The following is a 25350-nucleotide window of genomic DNA, read 5'->3' as shown; positions in this document are numbered from 1 at the left end:
ACCGGAGACCTGCCTCTGGAAGCCTTCTCCGCCAATCCATAGAGACGAATCCTCTCTCTATCTTTTAAAGTTCTTTTAGAGAGGGTCTGGCAATGAGGACAAGCCTTTGGGACATGATCCTTAGGTAGGCAAAGAATACAGACCGAATGAGAGTCTGACCTGGCCTTCTTTTTACCACAAGAAGGGCAGGGATCAAAAAGGGATGGCATTTTGTGTGGTAAAAAAAATGCCAAAAATAATCAGAAAAAGACAACACCTTACTTGACTGGATGAAAGACGTCGAAGTAAGTTAAAATTTTTCTGAAAAAGGTGGAACATTTCTGAATAAAACCAGAAAAGAGTGGAGCTGTGTAACCAGGATCCTGACTGAAGGAGCCGGAAAAACAACTGACCCAACTGTCACCCCTGAGGCATGATGGGAGGCTAGGGGTCATGGCTGCCTAGTCACGGTGCCAGTTTTTTCTGTGTTGCTAAGAGTTAGCTTTCTAGCCTTTCTAGGCTGTGTTTTTCTACAATGCAGCCTGTGAGGTGCTAATGCTTTCAGTCCTATCTGAGGTTTTGGGCTAAATACTAAGCATTAAACCAGTTTCAAACATGCTTTACTGCTGTTTTCTTTCCTGTTTTGTGTGATATATTGTTTATATTGCATAATTTATTTGTGGTATACAGGAGAGTTCTTACAGCATTATTCAGCTCTGGTTATGAAAGGCTGCATTTACTTTTATATTATTTATTAATTATATATATATATATATATATATAGAGAGAGAGAGAGAGAGAGAGATACATATATGTTTATCACATATATGATTGTGTTTCCGGGGTCCCGCGCAAAGGCGGGAATATTCTAGTGCTTATGACTATTGATGAGGATCCCCTGGAAGAGAACCCTCTGTTGGTAAAACCACCTGTCACAGGGCCTGTACTGTTCCATTATTTCTTTCTGTTTCTCGAGGTCCTCTGGTTTCAGAGTGTTCAGCTCGATCTTCATTCTGGACCACTCTTGATCTGTGTGAGAGCCAATGAGAGTGTTACCAGAAAACAGGAGGTTTAGAATGCGTTGTTGCGCCTCAGGCTCCAGTCCTGTGAGACACACCCAGTAACATTGTCTTGCACATACCCCATGTGCATATCCATGTGCTGCCAAGTCCAATGCATCTGCAGCTGCGCTCATGATCTGGTGGGCAACCAGGCCACTTTCATTAGGAACCTCCAGGTAGTACTGTCTGTCTTCTTTAAGTAACTTTTCGGCAAACCTTGAAAGAGAATCTAAGAGGGATCTGTCGTGGCACCCAAGGAGAGCTTCGGGAACTCACTGCCTTCATGAAGGATGCAGAGGTGTCGCACATTTTCTTTTACAGTGCATCCATCTGCTTACTTTCCTTATTTGGATGAGTTAAGGATGATGATGCGACAGAAGTATGTGATTTTCGTGCCGCTGCCACCATGACAGAGTCTGGAAGAGGATCAGCCATGAGGAATAATAGGTCGTGTTCCAGAGCCTTATACTTTTAAATTATGGTGTGAGGAACAGTTGCAAACCAGGCACAAGAGGAAAGAGTGGTGGTTGCGAAGCCGCCATGTGATGTAGAGTTTCAAAAATCACAGAGGATGTGGTGGTGGGCGTCAGAATATTGATATTCAATTTCTTAGCGCCTCTGATCAAGACATCATTAAAAGTTAGGAGGTCATCCACACAGACAACTCACGATGGAGGTAGATCTGAGAGGGTCAGAGAATAGTCTCTTACTGATGTTGTGGACCAACATGGTGTTCACCTGTGCCTGGTGCGAGATTAGGCCCTCCTGGACCTTGATTTTGTCCTAACCTTGATCTAGTGTTGCAGCGCCCTTGACTTCTGGATGATCTTCTCCTAGACCTTCATCTAGGGTGACAATGCCCATGACTCTTGGATCGTTGAGACCTCTTACGTTGGCTCTCTTTTGGAGTGGGAGGTATTGGGGGATTACTCAGAAAGAATCAAGGAGAAGATCTTTTCTTCGGAGAAGGTGTGAGAGGCCTGAAAGTCAAATATACCTGTGAATATTCAGTCTGATGTTGCTGGCACTGGTCTCTTCATCAAGTTGTCTCTACCCTCTGGAGAGAGGGGACCAAGTGACTGAGATCTGGACCTTGAAGGTGTTTGAGGTCGTGCTGTCACCACCAACACTATGTGTACATCAGATGTCCCCGCTACATTTCACTCCCTCGACGCAGACTTGGGTTTTAATGTGGTATGTTGCTTTGCTCTCTATGGCGATGCCGACTGCTTCTTCAGTGTCGGTGAATGTTCTGATGGTGTTGCAGTTTTTTACGCCATAGGCTTAGACGTATGATGTTGATCATGACGGTGTGCGCAGTCTCGATGCCAATGAGTGTCTTGGCGTCAACAGATGGTGCATCGACTTCGATGAGTGTCTTGCTGTTGACGGACGGTGTCTCTCTACCCATGTGGTCTTTACGTCGAGCGTCAGGTGTGCTCCGACGGCGAGCGATGCCCTTTCGGCGGCATCTTTATCATCAACGGGGAGCAAACCAGCACCTTTTTCGACATCCTACGTCCCGACCGGAACATTGATCCATGGCGTTTTGTTCTGGATCTGCCCCTCTCGTCATCCTTAGGGCGAGATGAGGGCTCTTTGGAGGAAACAGAATGTTCCCCAAGGCCTTTTGAGGATGATCCTCTCTGCTGTAGCCTATGAAGTCATATCTTTTCTCTGTCCCTCAGAGTACGTCCTGATAGCTTCTGGCAATGTGGACAGGCATCAGGGTGGTGGAACTCTGGGAGGCACACAAATACAGACTGCATAAGGGTCAGTCTGGTCTTGCTTCTTCTCAGAAGAAGGACACTTCACAAACAATGAAGGCATTTTTGTCAGAAAAAGGGTTGTCAGCACAGCAAGTAATTGCAACTACAAAAGAAAAGCTTTTTATCAAAATCTGATGAGAAATCTTTTAGTTTTTAGATAGAAAAAGATGAGCAGTGTTCCAGGACCCTAACAGAAGGAGACAGAAAAATGAACTGACCTAACCGTCACCAGTGAGGCATGATGGGATACAGGGGGTACTGTAAGGTTCTTAAATGCACTGTGCCAGTTTTTTATATGGTTACTCTTTAAATGCAGACTACTGGTTAACAATGCCTCATATTCCATTTCCTTTTTACTTTTAAATAAAGGTTTTTGAGAAGGCTTCCTATACACAGCTGTTTCTCTTATTACATGAATGGTATTTATGCTATGTTTTTAAAGAAAAAGTAAATGTAATCTGGTCCTTTTTTATCATATATATATATATATATATATATATATATATATACACATATACATATATATATTTGCTATGTACTATGTACAGGTTTTCTACATATATATAAATATTATGTTTAGGTGCTCTGTGGTCCCCACACATAGGCGGGACTTTTCTGTGCTTATGACTAATGATAAGGATCCCCTGGAAGAGAACTTTATTTATAGCCGTGTGTGAATGCGGACTAGAAATGGATGCTGTGAAATCTTAACAAGCTAAAACTAAGAACAAGAACAGTCCTCTGCAAAAAGGTACTCCTGCCTTTGTTATGTACCAGCAGTACGTACAAAGCACTTGCGGGTATCTGAAACAGTTAGTGGGACTCAGTAAATATTCAAAGAAAGAAATTAATATCAGGGGAAAGTCCCTATAATCTAGAACACTTAAGCAAGTTGAGTAAATGATTGAAAGACCCTATCGATAGAATAGACACAGAACAGTGGCTGGCACTTTGGAACTTGTATGAGGAAGCAAACCAGTGAAGCATGAATTTCAGGTCCGCGAAATGAAGAAGATCCACGCGAGACTCCAATACTAAATCAGTGACTTTAGGGACAGGGTTGGGGCTTGTTCCCTATTGTTCTGCCGCCTTCTTACCTTTTTCCTCAAACCAGTCAAACATCAGATATCAAAAAAGGAGGATGTTCTGGAAAGTCTAGGATTACCCATGCTAGCAGGAGATGCCGAAGCCTTGCCATTGGTGGTGCCTGGAAACAGTGCAACACAGGCTGTACATCCAGTGGGAGGGGCACCAGGAGATGGTACGTAAACGGTTATAGCAAGAAAAGTGTCTGACAGTGAAGCGATAGAAGACGGTGCATGGTGCTTAAGATGTGAGGCAAACCCCAGCACCCTGCGTTAGGTTCTGAGTCCGTTCTGTTTCCGCTAGGTGCTTGACAGACCAGACCCACAGTCCAACTCTTATCTGAGATAGCTTGAGATGCACTGTAGGAGATATAGGCAGAGACTTTGACAGGATTCACCAGGACGTACAATACATCCCACATCTAGCGGGAAAGAGTGTTTTAAACATGGACGTAGCCTCATGGGGGAGGGGTGTATGGTGAGGGACACCCCTGCAATAATTTCTCAGTCGGGTTGTGGCCTAACAGTGATGTCAGATCTGCTGTTTGCAGCAACAGTTCTGCAGACTGGGTGGATGTGGCGGGGACAACAAATTAACAGCAAGAGCAGAGCCAATACCAAGACAAGGGTCTGGCTCACCTTTAAGAGCCCATGCACGAGCCGACCATTAAAAACATTTGGCATGTAAATCAAGCAACAAACATCTTCAAAATATGGTATAGCCACTGCAATTCTTTTCTTTTAAAGTGTATATCTATCTATCATCTATCTATCTATATATAGATATATATAGATATATATATAAAACACACTGCACTGTTGAGAGGCATTTAAGAAAGGTAATAGTTTTGAAAGATGAGCTTAGAAATATCCATGCCCCCACCCACCCTGACAACGATGCCACTACTGAATTCAGAGGCAAGTCAGTTGTCGTGTGTACGCTATCTGCGGCCTGCCTTTATATTAGAGGTGTAGCGATATTATGGTCTCTTAAGTCGTACACAAGTGTCTTCGAGTTGGTACAGTGGACTTCCTAAATACACGCATTTGAAGGCACACTTGTATGTGATAATCAGGAAAAAGGAGGTTCTGTGGGATTAAATATTTGACTCGGATCTCAAAATTAGTTCAAGTGTCTAAGGCAGGACTGATCCCAAAGTTATTTTCTGGTTTCACATTTTGAATTATCTTTCTCTCGCCTGTTTTACATCAAACGTCACTGCTCTGTGATTAGTTCTTGGGGCATGGTGGCAGACGTCATGACGTCATGACGGCTCAGCTCTTTACAAGCTCGAGGGTGCTAGAGGACCTGGAGATGGGCCAGGCTTCGGGCTCGAGCTTTCCACAGCATGCTGTTCTCAAGACTGGGGGCCTCATGTAGGTAAATAAATTCTACCGTTTCTTAAATACCGAGCCGTACCGAATCGGTAAATTAGAATCGGTAAGTTATATGTAGGTAAAAATTCGGTAACAGTTACCGATTCGGTAACATTCGGTAATCACGAATCGGAATTCACCGAATCGGCAAATACCGAGGTGGTATTTACCGAATCGGAAAATACCGAGGTGGTATTTACCGAATCGGAAAATACCGAGGTGGTATTTACCGAATCGGAAAATACCGAGGTGGTATTTACCGAATCGGAAAATACCGAGGTGGTATTTACCGAATCGGAAAATACCGAATCGGTATGTACGGAATCGGTAAATAAAATCACATGACTTGACGAAACAGCTAATCCTGTGCAACCACAGCCCACCCAACCAGGAAGTGGCCACACCCAGGCAGGTGTACATAATTAGCCGACCCTGGAGAGGCTTGGAGTGCAGAGGAGAGGCAGGGAGCCGGTGCCTGTGCGAGCGGGAAAACGAACATCATGTCCAGCCAGAGAACACAGAGAGACGGAGGGGAAAGGAGGAGGAAGCTGAAATTTAGCCCCAAGGAACTCCAGGTGCTGGTGGAGGAGGTGGTGAAGCAGCACCAGAAGCTGTTTGGAAGGCAATCCCTGCAAGTGCCTGAGGCTGAAAAGCGCAACATATGGCTGGCCATCCAGGCCCATGTGAATGCTGTGGGAGTGACCCACAGGGACATAGAGGTCCTAAAGAAGCGCTGGTATGACCTGAGGATTGTAACCAAGAGGAAGATGGGCGACATCCAGAAGGAGGCCAGCCAGACTGGAGGTGGAACCAACAGGGCACCTGCCCTCACCGAACTGGAGGAGCTGGTGGGGGCCACAATCGAGCAAGAGAGCGTCGTGGGTCTTGGGGACGCCGACAGCTCTGCCAGAGCCGCCACACAACAAGGTAAGACGAAAGCACAGCAATGTAGCACCCCCTATCCCTATCCCACATCCCCCATTGTGAAACGAGAATCACACTGCAGTCCACACGTGTCAGTGCAGACAGGCAATGCATTCCGGGAGATGTAGTCAGGGAAACACCAACCATGACGTAAATGTTACAGGGCAACAAGGCATGTCACGCACTCGAGGCACAAGGAGACAGAGGACATTTTGGAATGTGAAATTATTTATTGTGACGCTTTCAATGCAGCCCTTCGGGGACACTGAGCCAATGTTGTATTTCTGTCCACAGATGTGACATCATGCAGGACAGGGCATGCTGCAGGAGAGACGGCACACCGGCCACAAATATCACCTCTAGCCAGCACAAGTTCAGACCAGGGAGCAGGCCCACTGGCAGCCGCACCACCAACACAGGCAGCCTCGCCGCAGCCAGAGCCAGCATCACCTCACCCAGAGCCAGCATCACCTCACCCAGAGCCAGCATCACCTCACCCAGAGCCAGCATCGCCACTCATGTTTGAATCACCGGCCACATCTCCGCTTGCAGGTGTGGGAATGAGGAGGCGTCCAGCAGCCAGGCTACGAGCCTTAGACACCTCGTCAGACGACAGCATGGGCCCTGAAGAACTCACCAGGCCCCAGGAAGGGAGCCATGCCACTGTGCCCCACACCTCACAGGCAGCACAGACGGGAGCAAGAGGGCGCCGCAGGTCGCGTGTCCAGAGTCCACCAGCACCCATTGACGGCCATGGTGTCTTCTTGGGTCTCGAGGGCCAAATGTTGAAACAACAGCGCCTGCAAACAAAGGCAGTCATGACAGTCCAGAGGCACATGCGGGTGATGAAAACTACATTAGTCAACATGGACAATAACATCAGCGGCATGGCTGCGGGCATTCGGGACATGTCCCAATCAATCCAGCAGTTGTGCAGCAAATTAGATGCTGACATCGAGGCACGGCGCCGGGAACGGCAGAGAAGGGACACTACCAACAGGGCACTCAACCGTCTGGCAACTGCGACTTCTCTACTGTGCCGGCGCTCTGTGACGATGCAGGAGGGCCTAACACACTGCTGCAGCGACCTGTCTCGGGGGATGGTGCAGGTGACAAGTGCACTAGGGGTGCTATTTACTAGTCAGGCGTCGACAACTGCTGCAGGGGATGCTGCGGAGAGCATCGACTCCAGCAGCAGGAGCAGCATCACACCCCCCGTCCCAGAAGCACGCAGGAGCAGCAGGCGGCTTGGGGTTGGCTCTAGTGAGGATGCACAGGCCGTGCCATCCACCACTGCAGCGCGTATGCGCAAACATTGATGTGGCCCTGCTTAGCCACTTCCCAATGGGTGACGTAACCCTGGACATACTCCTTGTATAGATGGTATATTGCCAGATTGGCTTGTTCATGTGTTCATGGCGTGGTGCCACATTAAAACTACGTCATGACTAATCACAACTGGCTGTGTCCCCTTACTTACTCAGAAATAGTTGCATGTGATCTCTGTCCGTCTCTCTCTCCCATCGATTGCAGTTGGCACTCTAGCTGCGTTGCCCTGTGGCTGGCCTGACTCATCCTCGTTGTCCTCAAAATATGTTAGTTCCACATCTGTACCTTTTTTCGTGGCAAGGTTGTGCAGCATTGCACAAGTGGCAATAATCTTGCAGCAGGTGATGGGTGTGTACTGGCGTGCGCCTCCGCTCTTGTGGAGGCAGCGGAACCTGCTCTTCAGTAGTCCAAACGTGCGCTCCACCACATTGCGTGTTGTTTTGTGTGCCACGTTGTATCGTCTCTCACTCTGGGTTGCTGGGTGTAGGTAGGGAGTGAGGATGAATGACCGGCATGCATATGCACTGTCGCCTAGATGAGTTAAAGGGAAACATCAGTCACATGCCTCTTTACACTATGATTTGCAGGTTGCAAGGGGCGTCACTGTTACTCACCTAGCAGGTATCCCTCTCCAAATTCTCCGGCACTCAGTCGTGTGTAGATCCCACTATTCTGGAAGATGTACGAGTCGTGGGTGCTCCCAGGAAACTTTGCAACAATATCTGTGATGATGTTCCCTGCATCACAGATCACCTGCACATTGATGGAGTGGGTGGACTTCCTGTTCCTGTAGATGTGCTCTGTGTCAGCTGGTGGACAGATTGGGATGTGTGTACCATCAATACAGCCGATGACATGGGGGAACTGTGCCATGTGATAAAAGTCTGTTTTTGTTTTCTGCAGTGCAGCCTGTGTGTTGGGGAAGCTGATGTAGTGGTGCATTCTCTGCATCATGGCATCCAGGAACTTCCTGAAGAAACGTGACAGGCAACTCTGGGATACGCCACCCACCGCAGCTATCACCACCTGATAACTGCCGGATGCCAGCAGATGTAGGCTGCAGAGCACCTGCACATGTGAGGGTATGGCGTGCGCCCTTCTTATTGGCTGGTCCAGGAGTGGGTGAAGGTCCCTGATTAAGTCCATGATGGTTTCGGGGTGTAGCCTGTACCTCTCATGTATCTCTGCATCAGTCAGGTGGAATAGTGTGATGCGCTGTCTGTAGATGCGTTCCTCCCGTCGCCAAACCCTCAGTCCTGCTGCCTGTAGACGTAGGCGCCTTGCAATGACATACATAGCGGCCATGTTGTCCACGCTGTTGCATTTTGGGATTGCTTATATGCACTGTTGATGGTTACCACCTGCTTTCAATCCGTGTTAATTACCGACTCTTATTTACCGATTTTCTTGGATTTCTTAATTACCGAGTGCTCCTACATGTCATTTTAATTTTTACCACTTCATATTTACCACGTCATATTTACCGATTCGTTAAGTATGTATTCGGTAAATCTGATTCGGTATTTTGGAATTCGGTAAATATGATTCGGTATTTACCGCCTCATATTTACCGAAAAGTCGTTTTTGGACTCCTACATCTCACTTGTCTGAATACCGGTCGGTAACGGCATATTTACCGAAAATCGGCCGTTACCGACCGGTATTTGGCTACCTACATGAGGCCCTCGGTCTGGTATGGCAGATTGATCTGCGAAGATGTGTGTGTGCTCACTCACTCCACACATCAGTGTGCCACCTGAAGGGCATTAAATGAGTCGGGTCCTGCCAGATCTCAAATGCGGCAGTAATAAATAAACAGCATATTTAAAAGGCTCCCCGTCAGTGTCCTAAATTCATGTACTTCACAGGTAAAAACATTGTTTGATTTCCTAACAAGGCCTGTACAAAGCACTGATGTAATCCAAAACAGCGATGCAATCCCTGTTAAAATGTCATTATAACGTCATCTTTATATCATTAAGAGTATTTTTCTCTCCATATGCTGTGTTTCTGCAGATATTTAATACAACAGCTGACACTTCATATGAACTAAGTCGCATGTAGGCGTCTGGGGGGGTTTCAGATGTGGAGGAGTGTTCATGATGTAGCACGAGTGAGAGCTCTGGAGATGTTATGTTGTGCAGGTTTGTAAGGCGCACTATCAGCCGGGAGTGTATCCTGGCGCTGAGCAGGTGTGAGTCTAGGCACACCTAGGGCCCAGTGGGACTAGTCAAAAAGCCAGGTCTTCAGATTCTTGCAGAATTCAAGAAGTGAACAGGAGAAGGTAGTATTAATTTCTCAGTGTCTGTCACTGGGTCCTAAATGTGTTCTCACTTCATACACATGCAATCTTTGACCTCTCTGCAGAGCACAAAGAGCGCTAGTCATATATGTGCCAATTGTAACTGTGCTGCTATTTGAAAGTATGTAAAAGAGGTACGGAGCTGTCACAAAGGAAAATAAAATGCAGAGCTTAAAGCTGAGTTGGTGGGTTGCGTGTGGGGAGATGGTGATGTGAGGAGATGAACAGATATATATGGAGAGGATGTGGTCCGTCGGCTAGACTGCCGACTTTGGTGCTGGAAACCAGGGTTCGAGGCTCGGGGTCACGTCCACATCCTGCGATTCTGGGCAAATCACTTAATCTTCCCGTGCTTGAATGTGTAACGTAACCGGTGCTTATGTAAAGCGCTCCAATACCTTCGGGTTGAGTTCGCGCTATATAAAATCTGCACAAAAAAAATGTGACAAAAGAAAGAGTGGGAAGACAGAATGAAGGTGGAAATAATAATGTGTGAGATGCTGATAAGACTCGTTGTGTGAGGTATGCTGTGATGTGCTTCTGTGAAGATGGGAAACTTGCTAACTGATACACATGGTGTCAATCTGCGGGAGAGGAAAACTCCACTGCTAATGCCCAGCTTTACCTGTGCTGTGAGTCACGCTTCCACTGCCGATGGTGAGCTGCACCTATTTTGTGAGAGAGGGAAGCTTGTTTTCTCATGTTTCAGAAGCATTAATTACATCCACGTTGCATACTTGTCTGTTGGTGCCCTGAGGTGAATCGGGCTGTGGGTTCGAACCATTATTTTATTTTATTTAATGCATTTTTATATAGCGCAGACTTTACCCAAAGGTGTCAGAGCGCTTCACAATAAAAGCAAGTACGTTACATGAGGAGAATATTACATATTTACACGTTACAGAATTATACGAGAAACAAGAAAAGGTTAAATAAAACAATAGATGGCAGTCACACAAAAAACACAATAGGATGAAGATTGCACAGGCATAGATTACAAATTTACAATAATGAAAGAATTTCCTTGAGGGATATGAAAAGGGGTGTATTAGTTCTGGAAGTTTCTTTGGAAGAGAAGAGATTTGAGGTCAGTTTTGAAGGTCCGGGTAGAGGTGGTGGTACGGAGTTATTGGAGGAAGCGGGTTCCAGATTCTCACTGCATTGCCCCAGAAGGATTGAGCCATAGATCTTTCCCTTTTGAAGGTGGGGGGCTCAAGCAGTACATTTTCCGCATTACGAGACAGTCTAGATCCTCCAGAAAGTTTCAGTTTATTCACCAGGTATCGAGGGGAAGAAGTGTGCAAGGCTTTATGGGTGATACAGGCAGTCTTGTAGATTGATCTTGCCTCGATGGGAAGCCAACGAAGAGAAGACAAAATGGGTGTGATGTTGTCACTTCTTTTGGCCCCAAATATAAAACGAGCCGCTGAATGGAGAACGGATTTAAGAGGGAAAGGTGGGATTTGGGGAGGCCAGCAAGAAGAGAATTGCAATAGTCCAATCTAGAGAGCACCAGAGATTGGACCAAGGTTTTTAGGTCTTGCTCCGGAAAGAAACGTCGAATCCCCCAGAGCAGGTGCAGCTGGTATCGTGCATTCTTTGCAATGGAATTGATGTGGGAGAGTAGATTGAGCCTTTTGTCAAGTGTGACACCAAGGGATTTTGCGCTGTCGACGATAGGTTTATTGTTGAGTAAATTCAGCTGATCCATCCAAGATTGAACAGGAGGAGGAGATAGTGAGGTAGAGATGAGGAGGAATTCAGTTTTTCAAGGATTCAGAATGAGTTGATGAGCTAACATCCAGTTTTGAATAGAGTTGAGAGTAGAGTTGAGGATTGAGATATTGTGTGCAGGAGACACCTTAAGGTAGATTTGAGTGTCATCCGCAGAGGGATGGTAAAGGATTCAATTTTTACTTAGGAGATTTCCCAATGGTTCCAAATAGAGGTTGAACAAAGTGGGTACAAGGATAGAACCTTGAGGGACGCCTTGACCTACCGCCAATGAAGATGAAATACTGTTTGCTATTTTGATCATTTGGGATCTGTCAGAGAGGAATGAGGCAAATCATTTAAGCACTGTGCCTTCCAAACCCATTCTCTGTTGAAGAAAGTTAAGGAGAGTGTTGTGATTAACAGTGTCAAAGGCTGCAGAGAGGTCTAGAAGAATCAGAAGACAAGACTCTCCTGAATCGAGTATACGCAGTGCACTGTCGATCACTTGCAGCAGGGCTGTTTCAGTGCTGCAGTTTTGAATGAAACCAGACTTGAAATTGTCAAGGAGATTATTATCCTTGATATGTAGGGAAAGTTGTTTCGCTACACATCTTTCTGTGATTTTCGCAAGAAAAGGGAGGTTAGTGATGGGGCAGAAGTTGTTGAGGTAATTCGCATCAGCTAAGGTTTTTTTTTTAGAAGTGGGGTAGACTGTCCTGCTTTAAGGGCCGGAACCCCTGGCCCCCGCCGATGCAAGACTACCCGACGGACCTACGACGCCGCCACTCTCTATGCACTAAATGCCGGCCAGAACCCTGCCTGCTACCGAGCCACCCCGAGACACACCCACGAACCCTTCGCCTGCCAAGCCTGCCGATTCACCTGCTACCGGACCTGCACCACCAAGTCGAGCACCAGCAGCAACCACCTGAAGTGCATCCTGCTCAACACCCGCTCCGTCCACAGGCACGCCGTGGAACTCTGGGACCTACTCGACGCGACAGCACCTGACGTCGCCTTCCTCACCGAAACCTGGATGAACGCCTCCTCAGTGCCCGACATCGCCACAGCCATCCCGGACGGATACAAGATCACCCGGAAGGACCGCATCAACCAGACGGGAGGAGGCATCGCCATCATACACAAGAACACCATCCGCGTCTCGACTAACTCCGACGAAACCTTCACCGCCGCTGAACACCTGCACTTCCAGATACACACTGACCTCAAGACCACCCTCCGCGGCACCCTCATCTACAGACCCCCGGGACCACGCACACAATTCAGCGAAGACATCGCAGACTTCATCAGCCCGTACGCCCTCCCCTCCGCTGACTACATCCTCCTAGGGGACCTCAACTTCCACCTGGAGAACAACAACGACAGGAACACCACCGCCCTGCTGGACAACCTCGCCAACCACTGACTCAAGCAACTGGTGAACACCCCCACCCACTACGCCGGCCACACGCTTGACCCCGTCTTCTCATCCAGCAAGCACATCTCCTTCAGCCACGCCACCGGACTCCACTGGACCGACCACAGCTGCGTCCACTTCAGCTTCAGAAGAACTACGACCCACCACCACCCGCAACAGGCCCCCCGCCGGAGCTGGAGCAAGATCACCGCCGAGCAGCTCACCGCCTCCCTCAGCCAGAACACTCCCGCCAGCACAACGGACCCCAACGAAGCAGCCAGCAACCTCACCAAGTGGCTAACCGCCTGCGCCGATGACCTCGCACCACTAAAGAACCCTCCCAGCAGACCCGGCAGCAAGAAAACCCCCTGGTTCACCAACGAACTCAAGGAATCCAAGAAAAACTGCCGCACCCTCGAGAAAGCCTGGCGGCATGACCAGACCACAGACAACAGGACCGCCCTCAAGCACGCCACCCGAAAACATCATCAGCTGATCCGCGCCACCAAGAAGTCGGCACTCAAAGAACGACTTGACAACAACGCCCACGACAGCAAGGAACTCTTCAGCATCGTCAAAGAGTTCTCCAACCCCAGCGCCGGATACAACGACATCACTCCCTCGCAAGACCTCTGCAACTCACTCGCCTCGTTCTTCCACCGCAAGATTGCCGACATACACAACAGCTTCGACGCACAGACAACGCACCCTACCATCGAACCAACGCCCGCCACCACCACCCTCTGCAACTGGACCCCGATCAGCACTGAAGACACCACCCGCACGATGAACTCCATCCACTCCGGATCTCCAACCGACCCCTGCCCACACCACGTCTTCAACAAAGCCGACGCCGTCATCGCACCCCATCTCCGGGACATCATCAACTCCTCCTTCCACACCGCCACCTTCCCGGAGAGCTGGAAACACGCCGAGCTGACCGCCCTCCTGAAGAAACCAACGGCTGACCCCACCGACCTCAAGAACTACCGTCCCATCTCGCTCCTTCCTTTTCCGGCCAAAGTCATCGAGAAGACCGTCAACAGACAGCTTGCCGCCTTCCTCGAGACAAACGGCTCCCTCGACCCCTCGCAGTCCGGGTTTCGGGCCAACCACAGCACCGAGACCGCCCTAATCGCAGCCACCGACGACATCAGAACCCTGATCGACAACGGGGAAACAGCGGCCCTTATCCTCCTGGACCTCTCTGCGGCGTTCGACACTGTCTGCCACCGCACCCTAGTGAAGCGCCTCAGCAACATTGGAATCCGAGAGAAAGCACTGGAATGGATCATCTCGTTCCTCTCCGGAAGAACCCAGAGAGTCCGCCTCCCCCCCCTTCAGATCCGAGGACACCGAAGTCATCTGCGGCGTACCACAAGGATCTTCACTCAGTCCAACCCTCTTCAACGTCTACATGAGCCCCCTCGCAGCCATCGCACGCCAACACAACCTCAACATCATCTCCTACGCCGACGACACCCAGCTGATCCTCTCCCTCACCAACGACCCCACCACCGCCAGAGCCAACCTACACGAAGGGATGAAAGACGTCGCCAACTGGATGAGGAACAGCCGCCTCAAACTGAACTCGGACAAGACAGAGGTCCTCATCCTGGGATCATCACCCTCCGCCTGGGACGACTCCTGGTGGCCCCCGGCCCTGGGCACCGCTCCCAAACCAACAGACCACGCACGCAACATGGGCTTCATCCTGGACTCCTCCCTCTCGATGACCAGACAAGTCAACGCCGTCACATCTTTGTGCTTCAACAACCTGCGCATGCTCCGCAAGATCATCAGATGGATCCCCACCGAAACCAGGAAGACCGTCACCCAAGCACTCGTCACCAGCCGACTGGACTACGGGAACACCCTCTACGCCGGAACCACAGCCAATCTTAAAAAAAGACTCCAACGCATCCAGAACGCCTCCGCACGACTCATCCTGGACATCCCCCGACACAGCCACATCACCGGACACCTGAGAGACCTGCACTGGCTCCCCGTCAGCAAGAGAATCACGTTCAGACTCCTCACCCACGCACACAAGGCTCTCCACGACCTGGGCCCCAAGTACCTCAACGACCGCATGACCTTCTACAAGCCCACTCGCCAGCTACGATCGACCAGCCACGCCCTCGCCACCGTTCCACGCATCCGCAGAGCCACCGCCGGAGGAAGATCCTTCTCCTACCTGGCAGCCAAGACTTGGAACTCCCTCCCCACCCACCTTCGACGAACCCAAGACCATCTCTCCTTCAGGAAGCAGCTCAAGACCTGGCTGTTCGAGCAGTGACATTTCCCCTTCCCCCAGCGCCTTGTGACCCTCCCGGGTGAGTAGCGCGCTTTACAAATGCCGTGATTAATTGATTGATTGAAGGGCAACAGGAAGGGAGCCTTGGCTGAGGAAGAGGTTAACCAGACAGGTCCAGTAGGAAAGAGTATGGGTGTAGAAATCAATGTCACTAGGGATGGGGTCAAAAGAATGGTTAGAGGGTTTTGTTTCGATGATGCATTTCAGGAGGGCATCTTCAGAAGATTATTGAGAGCATCCAGTTGGTGTGCCCGTCTTCTTTGAATAACTGCAGTAAGGGCTGCCACCTTTTCCGTGAAAAACACTGTGTATTCTGAGGTTACGGAATAGCCAGGAGATGGCATTTATAGCAGTTTGTGTTAAACTCATTGAAATTGCAATGCCCTTAGCACATGAACCCACAGCAATAATCGTCATCCATTTACATTTGCAATACCGTTTTATATCTTCTACTAAAAGGGTGGGAGGAAAAAGGGGAATCACTGGTCCCTTGCTTTGTAGATCAGTGGTTCCCTAAGTTTTTAGAAACACGACCCATTTTTTACAAAAACAAACTTTTGCGACCCACCTATCCTTAATGAACACGAGGAGGGGCACTCTGCACTAAAGCATTGTGTGGTAGCGCATTCTCATTTACAGACAGCACATTTTACATTGAAACAGCCTTTTCTATTCGCTTTCCATTCGCACTTCCTGTAGTCCAGCAAGATTTTCACATAATTCATTTAAAAAACGTCTTTCACTTTGCAGTCAGAGAAAGAAAAGTAAACATCAATCCCATATTAAAAAATAAGCAGCATGGGTGGCCTACAGGTGAGATTTTTCAGGTGCTTGAAGGGAGCCTTTCATCAGGGTGCAAATGGTCACAGGTCATCCATGGTCGCGTTGGGAATAGTCAAGAAATTGGGTTACTATACTTTGTGAATGAGGATGCATTCTGTATGTGCTGCTCCACTGCTGAGTATATTGTACGATCTCTATGGAAGCATGTTGTTTATGGTTAATAAAAAGAATTGAAAAAAAATAAATAAATAAGCAGATTGGCCAGAAGACATAGCCTGACACTTGACCGCTGTCCTTGAAACACTGACAAATATGACAAGATAAACACAATTTAAAGGTATCTTTTTTCTTGCTCTGACTTTTCGGACCCACCAAAATTCGGCCCACAGATTGGGAAACACAGGTGTAGATCATCACAGTGTGCAAGGGTTTCTTAGTCCAGGTAGTTTCAAAGTTTCCTGGATTTTTCGGTGCCTTATGCCATTACACTCTATTAGGTATTCTACAGTGTCTTCTGCTATTTAGCAGCTTCCACCTAGCCTGCTTTCCCTGATTCCTCTTTTCTAAGTGTGGTCTGCTGCTGGGCTTGAACTACTAAGAGGCCTGCTCTCACTGCCCACCCTAAGTTTGGTCTGCTCAATGTTAGGCTTGGGCTTATGCTAGCCTGCTCTCCTGGGACTGTCTGCCCTACATTACTGTGACGCAGATCTGGACTAGAGTGGATAACATAGCACAGCCTATCTCAGAGAGGCCCTACGTTGACTGGCCGTACTTTTCCAAATAACAGAAAACTAATGCCCCTAGACCTGTCCATTTCCACCATCCAGTGGACCCTGGCCACCCTGTCCTGCAAGCACGTTAGTTGGGTATACTTCACTGCTTGTTGGGAAATCTCAAGACTCACAATCCACTGCCATTATAGACTAAGCTACCCCCATGGTTTTGAAGACTCCTAGTCCCACCAGGTGAGCGATATCAAAAGGAGCCATCCATCTCTTGCAGGAGCTAGTTTTATTCGTGGCACCGTCCATCTCTGGCATGACCTAGTTTTATTTGTGGCGCCGTCCATCTCTTGCAGGACCTAGTTTTATTCGTGGTGCCGTCCATCTCTTGCAGGACCTAGTTTTATTTGTGGTGCCGTCCAGCTCTTGCAGGACCTAGTTTTATTTGTGGTGCTGTCCATTTCTTGCAGGAGCTAGCTTTAGTCTTCGCGCAGTCCATCTCTTGCAGGACCTAGTTTTATTCTTGGTGCCATCCATCTCTTGCAGGACCTAGTTTTATTTGTGGTGCCGTCCATCTCTTGCAGGACCTAGTTTTATTTGTGGTGCTGTCCATCTCTTGAAGGACCTAGTTTTATTTGTGGCGCCGTCCATCTCTTGCAGGACCTAGTTTTATTTGTTGCGCCGTCCATCTCTTGCAGGACCTAGTTTTATTCGTGGTGCCGTCCATCTCTTGCAGGACCTAGTTTTATTCGTGGTGCCGTCCATCTCTTGCAGGACCTAGTTTTATTTGTGGCGCCGTCCATCTCTTGAAGGACCTAGTTTTATTCGTGGCGCCGTCCATTTCTTGCAGGAGCTAGCTTTATTCTTCACGCCGTCCATCGCTTGCAGGACCTAGTTTTATTCTTGGTGCCGTCCATCTCTTGCAGGACCTAGTTTTATTTGTGGTGCTGTCCATCTCTTGAAGGACCTAGTTTTATTCGTGGCGCAGTCCATCTCTTGCAGGACCTAGTTTTATTCATTGCGCCGTCCATCTCTTGCAGGACCTAGTTTTATTCGTGGTGCCGTCCATCTCTTGCAGGACCTAGTTTTATTCTTGGCGCCATCCATCTCTTGCAGGACCTAGTTTTATTCTTGGTGCCGTCCATCTCTTGCAGGACCTAGTTTTATTCTTGGCGCCATCCATCTCTTGCAGGACCTAGTTTTATTCTTGGCGCCATCCATCTCTTGCAGGAGCTAGCTTTATTCTTCGCGCTGTCCATCTCTTGAAGGACCTAGTTTTATTCGTGGCGCCGTCCATCTCTTGCAGGACCTAGTTTTATTCGTTGCGCCGTCCATCTCTTGCAGGACCTAGTTTTATTCGTGGTGCCGTCCATCTCTTGCAGGACCTAGTTTTATTTGTGGCGCCGTCCATCTCTTGAAGGACCTAGTTTTATTTGTGGCGCTGTCCATTTCTTGCAGGAGCTAGCTTTATTCTTCGCGCCGTCCATCGCTTGCAGGACCTAGTTTTATTCTTGGTGCCGTCCATCTCTTGCAGGACCTAGTTTTATTTGTGGCGCCGTCCATTTCTTGCAGGACCTAGTTTTATTTGTGGCGCCGTCCATTTCTTGCAGGAGCTAGCTTTATTCTTGGCGGCGTCCATTTCTTGCAGGAGCTAGCTTTATTCTTGGCGGCGTCCATTTCTTGCAGGAGCTAGCTTTATTCTTGGCGGCGTCCATTTCTTGCAGGAGCTAGCTTTATTCTTGGCGCCGTCCATCTCTTGCAGGAGCTAGCTTTATTCTTGGCGCCGTCCATCTCTTGCAGGAGCTAGCTTTATTCTTGGTGCCGTCCATCTCTTGCAGGAGCTAGCTTTATTCTTGGCGGCGTCCATTTCTTGCAGGAGCTAGCTTTATTCTTGGTGGCGTCCATCTCTTGCAGGAGCTAGCTTTATTCTTGGCACCGTCCATCTCTTGCAGGAGCTAGCTTTATTCTTGGCACCGTCCATCTCTTGCAGGAGCTAGCTTTATTCTTGGCGCCGTCCATCTCTTGCAGGATCTAGCTTTATTCTTGGCGCCTGCCAGCAGATAGTGCACAGCCCGCCTCTTTTGGTTAATCTGAACGGTTTCATTAACAGTGCGTGCTTTCACTTAACCTGCACTGTGACTGAGGAAGAACAGACTGCCAGTTGGTAATGCCAGTTGCACCTCTAGATGAGCTGCTGCTGGGGGAGGATGGGGGTCACAGTTTTATATTTAAATGCTCTTAGTCCTTAGTGCCCTAGAATGCCAATTTGTGCTAGGTACTGCAGCTCCTGCCTGTGCCCTGCATGGCCAAATCTCTGATTATACCGTTTAGCCCTACGGACCCACAGTACTTGTAGTTGACACTTCACTCAGTCCTTTTTCCATAGGCCAGTAAGCTACCTATTTTAGCTGCCAACAGCTGAAGTGACAGGAAAGAGTTTTTGTGAAGTACTGATCAAAGGATATGTCCTACTAAAGTCACCTATGAGTGAGAACGAGAGAACAGAGAGAGAAAAGAGGCAGTGTCAGACAGAGGCAGATCTTCGGAAACTGCAGCAGCTCCCTGTTTCAGAATGCCTCTTAAGCCACCATTAAATAACAGGCACCCGGACACTCTCGAACACACACTCTTGGGGATCCGGAGAGAATGGCAGACATTGTAGAGGACTCCCGTAAGGGATTTGACTAAGTGTGCCCCCCCCCCCCCCCGTAGAGTACCTATCTGAAGGGCTTGCTTGGGGTCCGAGGTTACGAGCTCTCCATCTCTTTCATATCTAGAGCTCCGACTGACTTCCCCGATGTGCTGAGGGGGCTTTGGGAATTTAGGGGTTCCCTTCTCCCTGGGGCCCTGCCTTCAACAGCAACTATCTGTGAATTTTCTTTGACCGTGACACCTTAGTTTAAGTTTTTGTGTTCCTTTGTTCTACAAGGGCGGGAGGGGGAAGGGGGAGACTGATCAATAAGGTTTTTTTGTGGGTCTCCCACGGGATCACGAGGTTGATTGTAACTACAGGATCCGACGGTAACCTGGGAGCTATACGTTGACAGTATTCAAAATGTGCTGATTCCTAATTCACAAATTGAATGGGATATTTTAGCACACTGTAATGGTCGGCTGACATGATGCATTGGGGTCTCCTTCCCCTATATGCAGGCCCGGTTCTAGAGGGTGGGCCGGGTGGGCCAGGCCCACCCAAACATGAGCCTGGCCCACCCATACATGAGCATTGGCCCTCACAGTGACGGCACGAAGGCCAATAGAAAATGGCCACTTTAATTTAAAACGTTCCTCCGAACGTTGTTTTTCTTCCTGCTCTAGGAGTTACATGATTGGGCCTGGGCTCTTTCTCACAGGTTTTTGTTTGTGTTGTGATATAGTTAGAATTTACTCTGTCTTTCATTATTCTAATGTTGCAAAAACGATTGTTTGGGCAGATATGCATTTTAATCAGTAAAGCCAACCCCCAACCACTGGAGCACTGTCTAAATCCTGAGTTTGTGCTTCTCTAGACCAAACCCTCTTAAAATATACTACCCACCAGTACGGATGACATGTAATTCCTACACATAGTAACCCTCATTGGCTTATGTGACATTCCCTGTAGACTGATTTACATACTTGTATGAGTCATTGTCTCTGTATAATGTGTGTGTGATGTAAAGTACTGTGACACCCTACACTGATATGAGTAGCGCTATACAACAACTGAAATGCATATGAGAGAGTGGTTATGGAGAGATGAGGGGCACTGGTGGAGGGTGGCAGTGAGGGAATCCGAAGAGGAGGTCATGAGGGGTAGGGTCTATGGAGCGATGAGGGACACTGGTGGAGCGCGGAAGTGAGGGAATTCAAGGAGGAGGTCCTGAGGAAAAGGGGCTATTGAGAGATGAGGGGCACTGTTGGAGGGTGGCAGTGAGGGAATCCGAGTAGGTCATGGTGGGAAGCTGTGGAGGGATGAGGGTGTTAGTGAGGGAGTCTGAGGAGGAGAGGCTACGGAGGTATGAAGGGCACTGTTGGAGGTTGGTAGTAAAGGTATCTAAGGAGAAAGAGGTCATTGATGGGGCACGAAAAAAGACTTTTGCACCAGCGCTAAAGCCAGCCCTGTCAGGGCCTTTCTGTTTTTGTTTATTTGATTAGCAGTTGGGTCATTAGGGCAACTGTGGGACATATCTTAAAGTGCGTACTAATTATATTTACAGCTATCTTCAATGTTTTAAGTTTGAAGGTGATTTTACAAATGTTTTTTTACCAGAATAATGACCCATTGGACTCAAAGGGCTTCAGCCCTCCCCACCCCCCGTCGCGTGTGGCAGCCCGGGATGAGACAGCTTCCAGGGCACACACACAGCCGCACCCGAGCACTTCACAGGTCTTTAAAAGACCATTTGCATGTTAATGAGACCCTGCTGTTGTTTCACCCCTTCTAAGAGCCCCCGCAGCTCCACTCTGCCTATTGCTTAAAGATTCAGCGCCCCCCGAAATTTTTTCTTAGCCCCCCCCCCCCCCCGAAATTTGGCTCTAGTTGCGCCTCTGCTGTGAGATAAGGTGTACTGGAGAGGGGTGGTAGAAAAGTGGATAATCAGGCCTGGAAGGGAGTGCGCTGCAGAGTCAGGGGTGAAGTGGAGGTAGGTATGAAGAGGGATTCTCCCTGAAGGTTTACACAAAGGGAGCCCGAGAAATGTCACTTGCCTGATAATCCCACCCCAGAAACCTCCTCTTCCCGTCAAAGGGACATTACATGGAAAAAAACACTTTTTGAAAGTGATAATATTTAGAAAGAGATTTAGAAAATATTGCGTTTGACTGGACCATGTAAGACTAAGGAGAGATAAAGGAGGGCCCTTAAGCAGGGCTCTGAACCAGGCCTGACTAGACATATAAGTGACAAATCTGGCCCGCAGTGGCCCACCCTAATGCACTCTTGGCCCACTCAAATATAAAGTCCTGGAGCCGGGCCTGCCTATATGTTGTTTCGCATTTCTGTGTATTCCTATATCTTTGAAACCAATAAAGAGATATTTGACATATATAACAGGCACCAGGCCTTCTATGGCTCTGTCCCAGGTTATGTAAAAGAGGCAGTATGATTCAAATACTCTAATCCTTCAACAGTCCAGATGATAGGACCAAAGGCGGGGAGGGTCCTTTGTCTTTGGACACTGTTTAGAATAGTCTGACAGGTGAAGTTGAGAAACATGAACAGCATCAGAACTCTCCCCATCAAGAGAGGGCCTTCGTGCGAGAACCATGGCCCCTTTTCTGCTATAAAGATCTGAGATGTATGGCAGGCTCAGCTGAAGCGCTGTGATGCTGATGGTTCGGTTCTTAGTGCTTTGGAAATCCTGTGGCCTTTGAGGGAGAACTCTGAATGACTAGGTCATCGGTGAACTGAGCGTGCACTTAACAGGATAATGTATAGCCTTACATTTTGATCTCTAGAGTTTCATGATGCACCTTTAGAGTATAGTCAGCCATACAGTGCACACTCAGGTACAGACGCAGCAAACAAGAGCGCCTCAGGGACATCTTACCGCTGACACCTCTGCTCTGTTTCCGAGTGGTGACGAGTCAGTTCTTCCAGGAGAGCATTTGCGGCCTTGTTCTCCTCTTCGAGCAGCTGCCTGCAGAGGGGGGACATGCAGCAAGGAATCACCTTTTACAAAATGATTCCCTTAATGAAATAAACCAACAGGAGACAACATGGTCTGTCTTTTTTAAAAATAAAATACAATTATATTTTCCACATAATACAATAGTCAGGGATAACAAGCATTTGCAATGCAATAGGTCTCGCATTTATGCGTGTTTGAGCTATTGACATTGCAAATAACTATGCCTTTTATTTTTGTTTTCGTTTTTAAAACATAAATAAAAGGCATTGTCATTTGCAATGCCACTATCTTAAAATCGCATAAATACGAGACGTGTTGCATTGCAAATGCTTGTTTAACTGGCCCTCACATGGGAACTCCAGCCAAACTGCACACTTGAAGCCAATTGCAAGGCACCGCTGATCCGAGTAAAGAAATAAAGTCCTGTTACACTGGGGATGGGGCATCACACACACGTCCTCAGAGCAGACCCTTCGAGCAAGGAGTCACTGTTCCTAGTCATGTGTCTGACTAAGGTGTGCCACAGTGCACAGAAGTGGTGGTTTCAGGGCGCATTTCTCTTTCACAATATCACACCACTTCTGTTGACATCCACGTTCATACTGTACTAGAATGAACCAATGCGGACAAGAGGGCGAGGGCAAATATCACGAGTGACACTTTCACCCAATCCTGTGCTTAGAGCCAACAAGCACTTTGCATTCTGGGATTTAAAATTTCAATTTCACTTTTAATCTGCATTGGCAAAGCCAATGATTCTGATCTTTGGGAACTCTTGGCTTTGCCAATGTCTTTTAGTCACATTGTGCAGCATTTTAGGAAAAGTTGGACTCATGGAGAAGTCCAAAGAAAACTGGTTTGATCTGGAAAAGAAGAGCCGAGAGTAAGGACCTGTGTGGATCATATCTCAATGGACTGCGGTCACCCCCAGTCAGCTCCCACAACCAGCAGCATGACCACAACTGACATCTCGCTCCAGAAGAGCCTCGATCACCTTCAGGCATCAAGAGGAGTGAGCATGTTTTGTCCCCAACACCAGTGCTATAGCTACTTCTTTAGCAGTTCGTGGAGGCCATATGACATTCTGTCTTTGACATCAGGTCTGGGACCCGGTTTCCTTCTGCCATCGGCTAATGGAGAAAAAACTGGATGTGTCTTCCTAACTGAAGCTGTTGTGGAGATAGAGTGGTTTGAGCCCAATGTCACTACTACTGCCCCCAGTGTAGGTCATTAGTCACATGGACTTATTAGTCCCCTTTGTGGGTGCTCTTGAACCCGTGGGTGCCCCTTCCACCAGGAAATCACAACAGGGCGAACAGAAAGAAAATGAGACCATGCATGCCAAGGTTGGTGCATTCCATAAGTATGGAAATGCTAAATTGATTATTGCTACCTCTGCTTTTATTGAGTTACCACTATAGGAACAAGAGAACATCTTTGCAGAGGCTAGTTTCAAACCATGGCACATCAGCGTCGGGAGTATTTGACGACGGAGGGTATTATATGATACAATGAATTCCAATGCCATAGTTAGGACATCTCAAAACTCTGAACTCAAATCACCTGCAGAAGGCATGCAAAAAGGGGTGTGAAGCCGAAGGAGATGCATACAAGAACTTGCCAGGTTTGAATGCATGGCCCAATATGACTTGAGTTGTACATGTCAGCCACAAAATTTGCAAACAAAACAGCCCTTTTTTCATTTCATCTAATAGCAGCCGTACGCTGAAAACAAGATAAGTACTCCTCAATTAGGTGTCCTAATGACGAACTATAATGCAGGAAACAAATGTCTGTATTCACAAAATCATTAGCGTAGTTCATACAAAGCAACTGTTTGGAGGACAGTGTGGTGGGAACACAGTAATGTATCCAGACTCATTCTCCAGGAAAGTAAGCTAGTAACTTGAAGCTAAGGTCATTTCTCTGAGAGAGAGTTTCAACCAAGAAGCCCAAGTTGAAGTCTGGAAGGCCGTCATAGTATTGTCCATTTGATGTCGAAGTTCCATCAAGGAGGACATACTGTCATCCCTTGGACCACCTTACTAAAGCAGGCCTCCATGGCTGGGGGAGCCTTGCATCACAGAGGGATCTATGCTGCTAGCACTTTACATAAAGCCCTAATCAACATTCAAAGTTGTCAAGTCAGAGTAAGACGCAAGCGTTGAGAAGATAAAATCTATGCTGAGAGGGTTGCCAGCATGAACGCCACTCTTAATACTGAGGGACTGATAAGGTTTTATTAGTGTACGCAGCCAGAAAAATCATAAACCAGTCCCTTAGGTATCAAGGATAGGTACTGAAGGTAGGGCTAAGACTAAAGTAGGGCCAGGTCCAGCTCGGCTTTTGCAAAAACTTTGTTACTAAGCAGAAAGATTCCGTAATGGAGAATTAGAATTTAGAGGCCTTTCCTTGTCCATTATTTGCTCTTTACTGATGTGCATCAACACTGAACATAAAAGGCAACCTCAAGTTGTTCCGCCTAGGGAGACACAAAGATAAGGGGATCTATAAGTAGGCATACCAAAAAAGGCACAGTCAGCTGAAAAGATTTTGCAAATATGTTTGACTCACTTCTGTGTCGGTCCTGGAGTCAGAAGTCAAGCAATAATGTTTGTCAAAGTGCGATCTAATCTCAGGGTAGCTGCTCTGCTAATCTGGATATTTCCGAGAAAGTGCTCTGTCAACTTTCTCCAAAGTTGATTGAGTTTTTTCTGAAAAGGAGCTGCTGGGTTCTTCTAACAGAGAGTAATAGGAGGAATTAAAAAACAAGCTCTGGGCGGCTTGGTTTTTTAAATTCCTGCACGTACAGGGCCAGTTAAAGAATTGTTTGTGTTTTTAAGGGATCTTTATTTGGTTAAATTGTATCACATAAAGTGAGCACAGGGAGTACCAATTTAAGACCAGTCTGTGCCACAGATTTGGGCTGATTGGTGTCCTAAGTAGTTGAAGAGCCG

General features: G+C 47.8%; 1 protein-coding gene across 1 annotated transcript in view; it reads right to left on the bottom strand.

The window, feature by feature from the left end:
- The window catches only part of SYCE1 (synaptonemal complex central element protein 1), a 335387-nt gene that overhangs the window by 10323 nt on the left and 299714 nt on the right, over window positions 1-25350 (bottom strand). The window contains exon 11 of the mRNA XM_085631497.1: window positions 22313-22402. Coding sequence (XP_085487623.1) covers window positions 22313-22402 — 90 coding nt within the window. The remainder of the gene's footprint in view (window positions 1-22312; window positions 22403-25350) is intronic.

This window comes from Triturus cristatus, chromosome 10 (genome assembly GCF_964204655.1).
Source record: "Triturus cristatus chromosome 10, aTriCri1.1, whole genome shotgun sequence".
Classification (NCBI taxonomy): Eukaryota; Metazoa; Chordata; class Amphibia; order Caudata; family Salamandridae; genus Triturus; species Triturus cristatus.
Note: the sequence above shows the minus strand (reverse complement) of the source record. Positions and strands in the feature narration are given on the sequence as shown.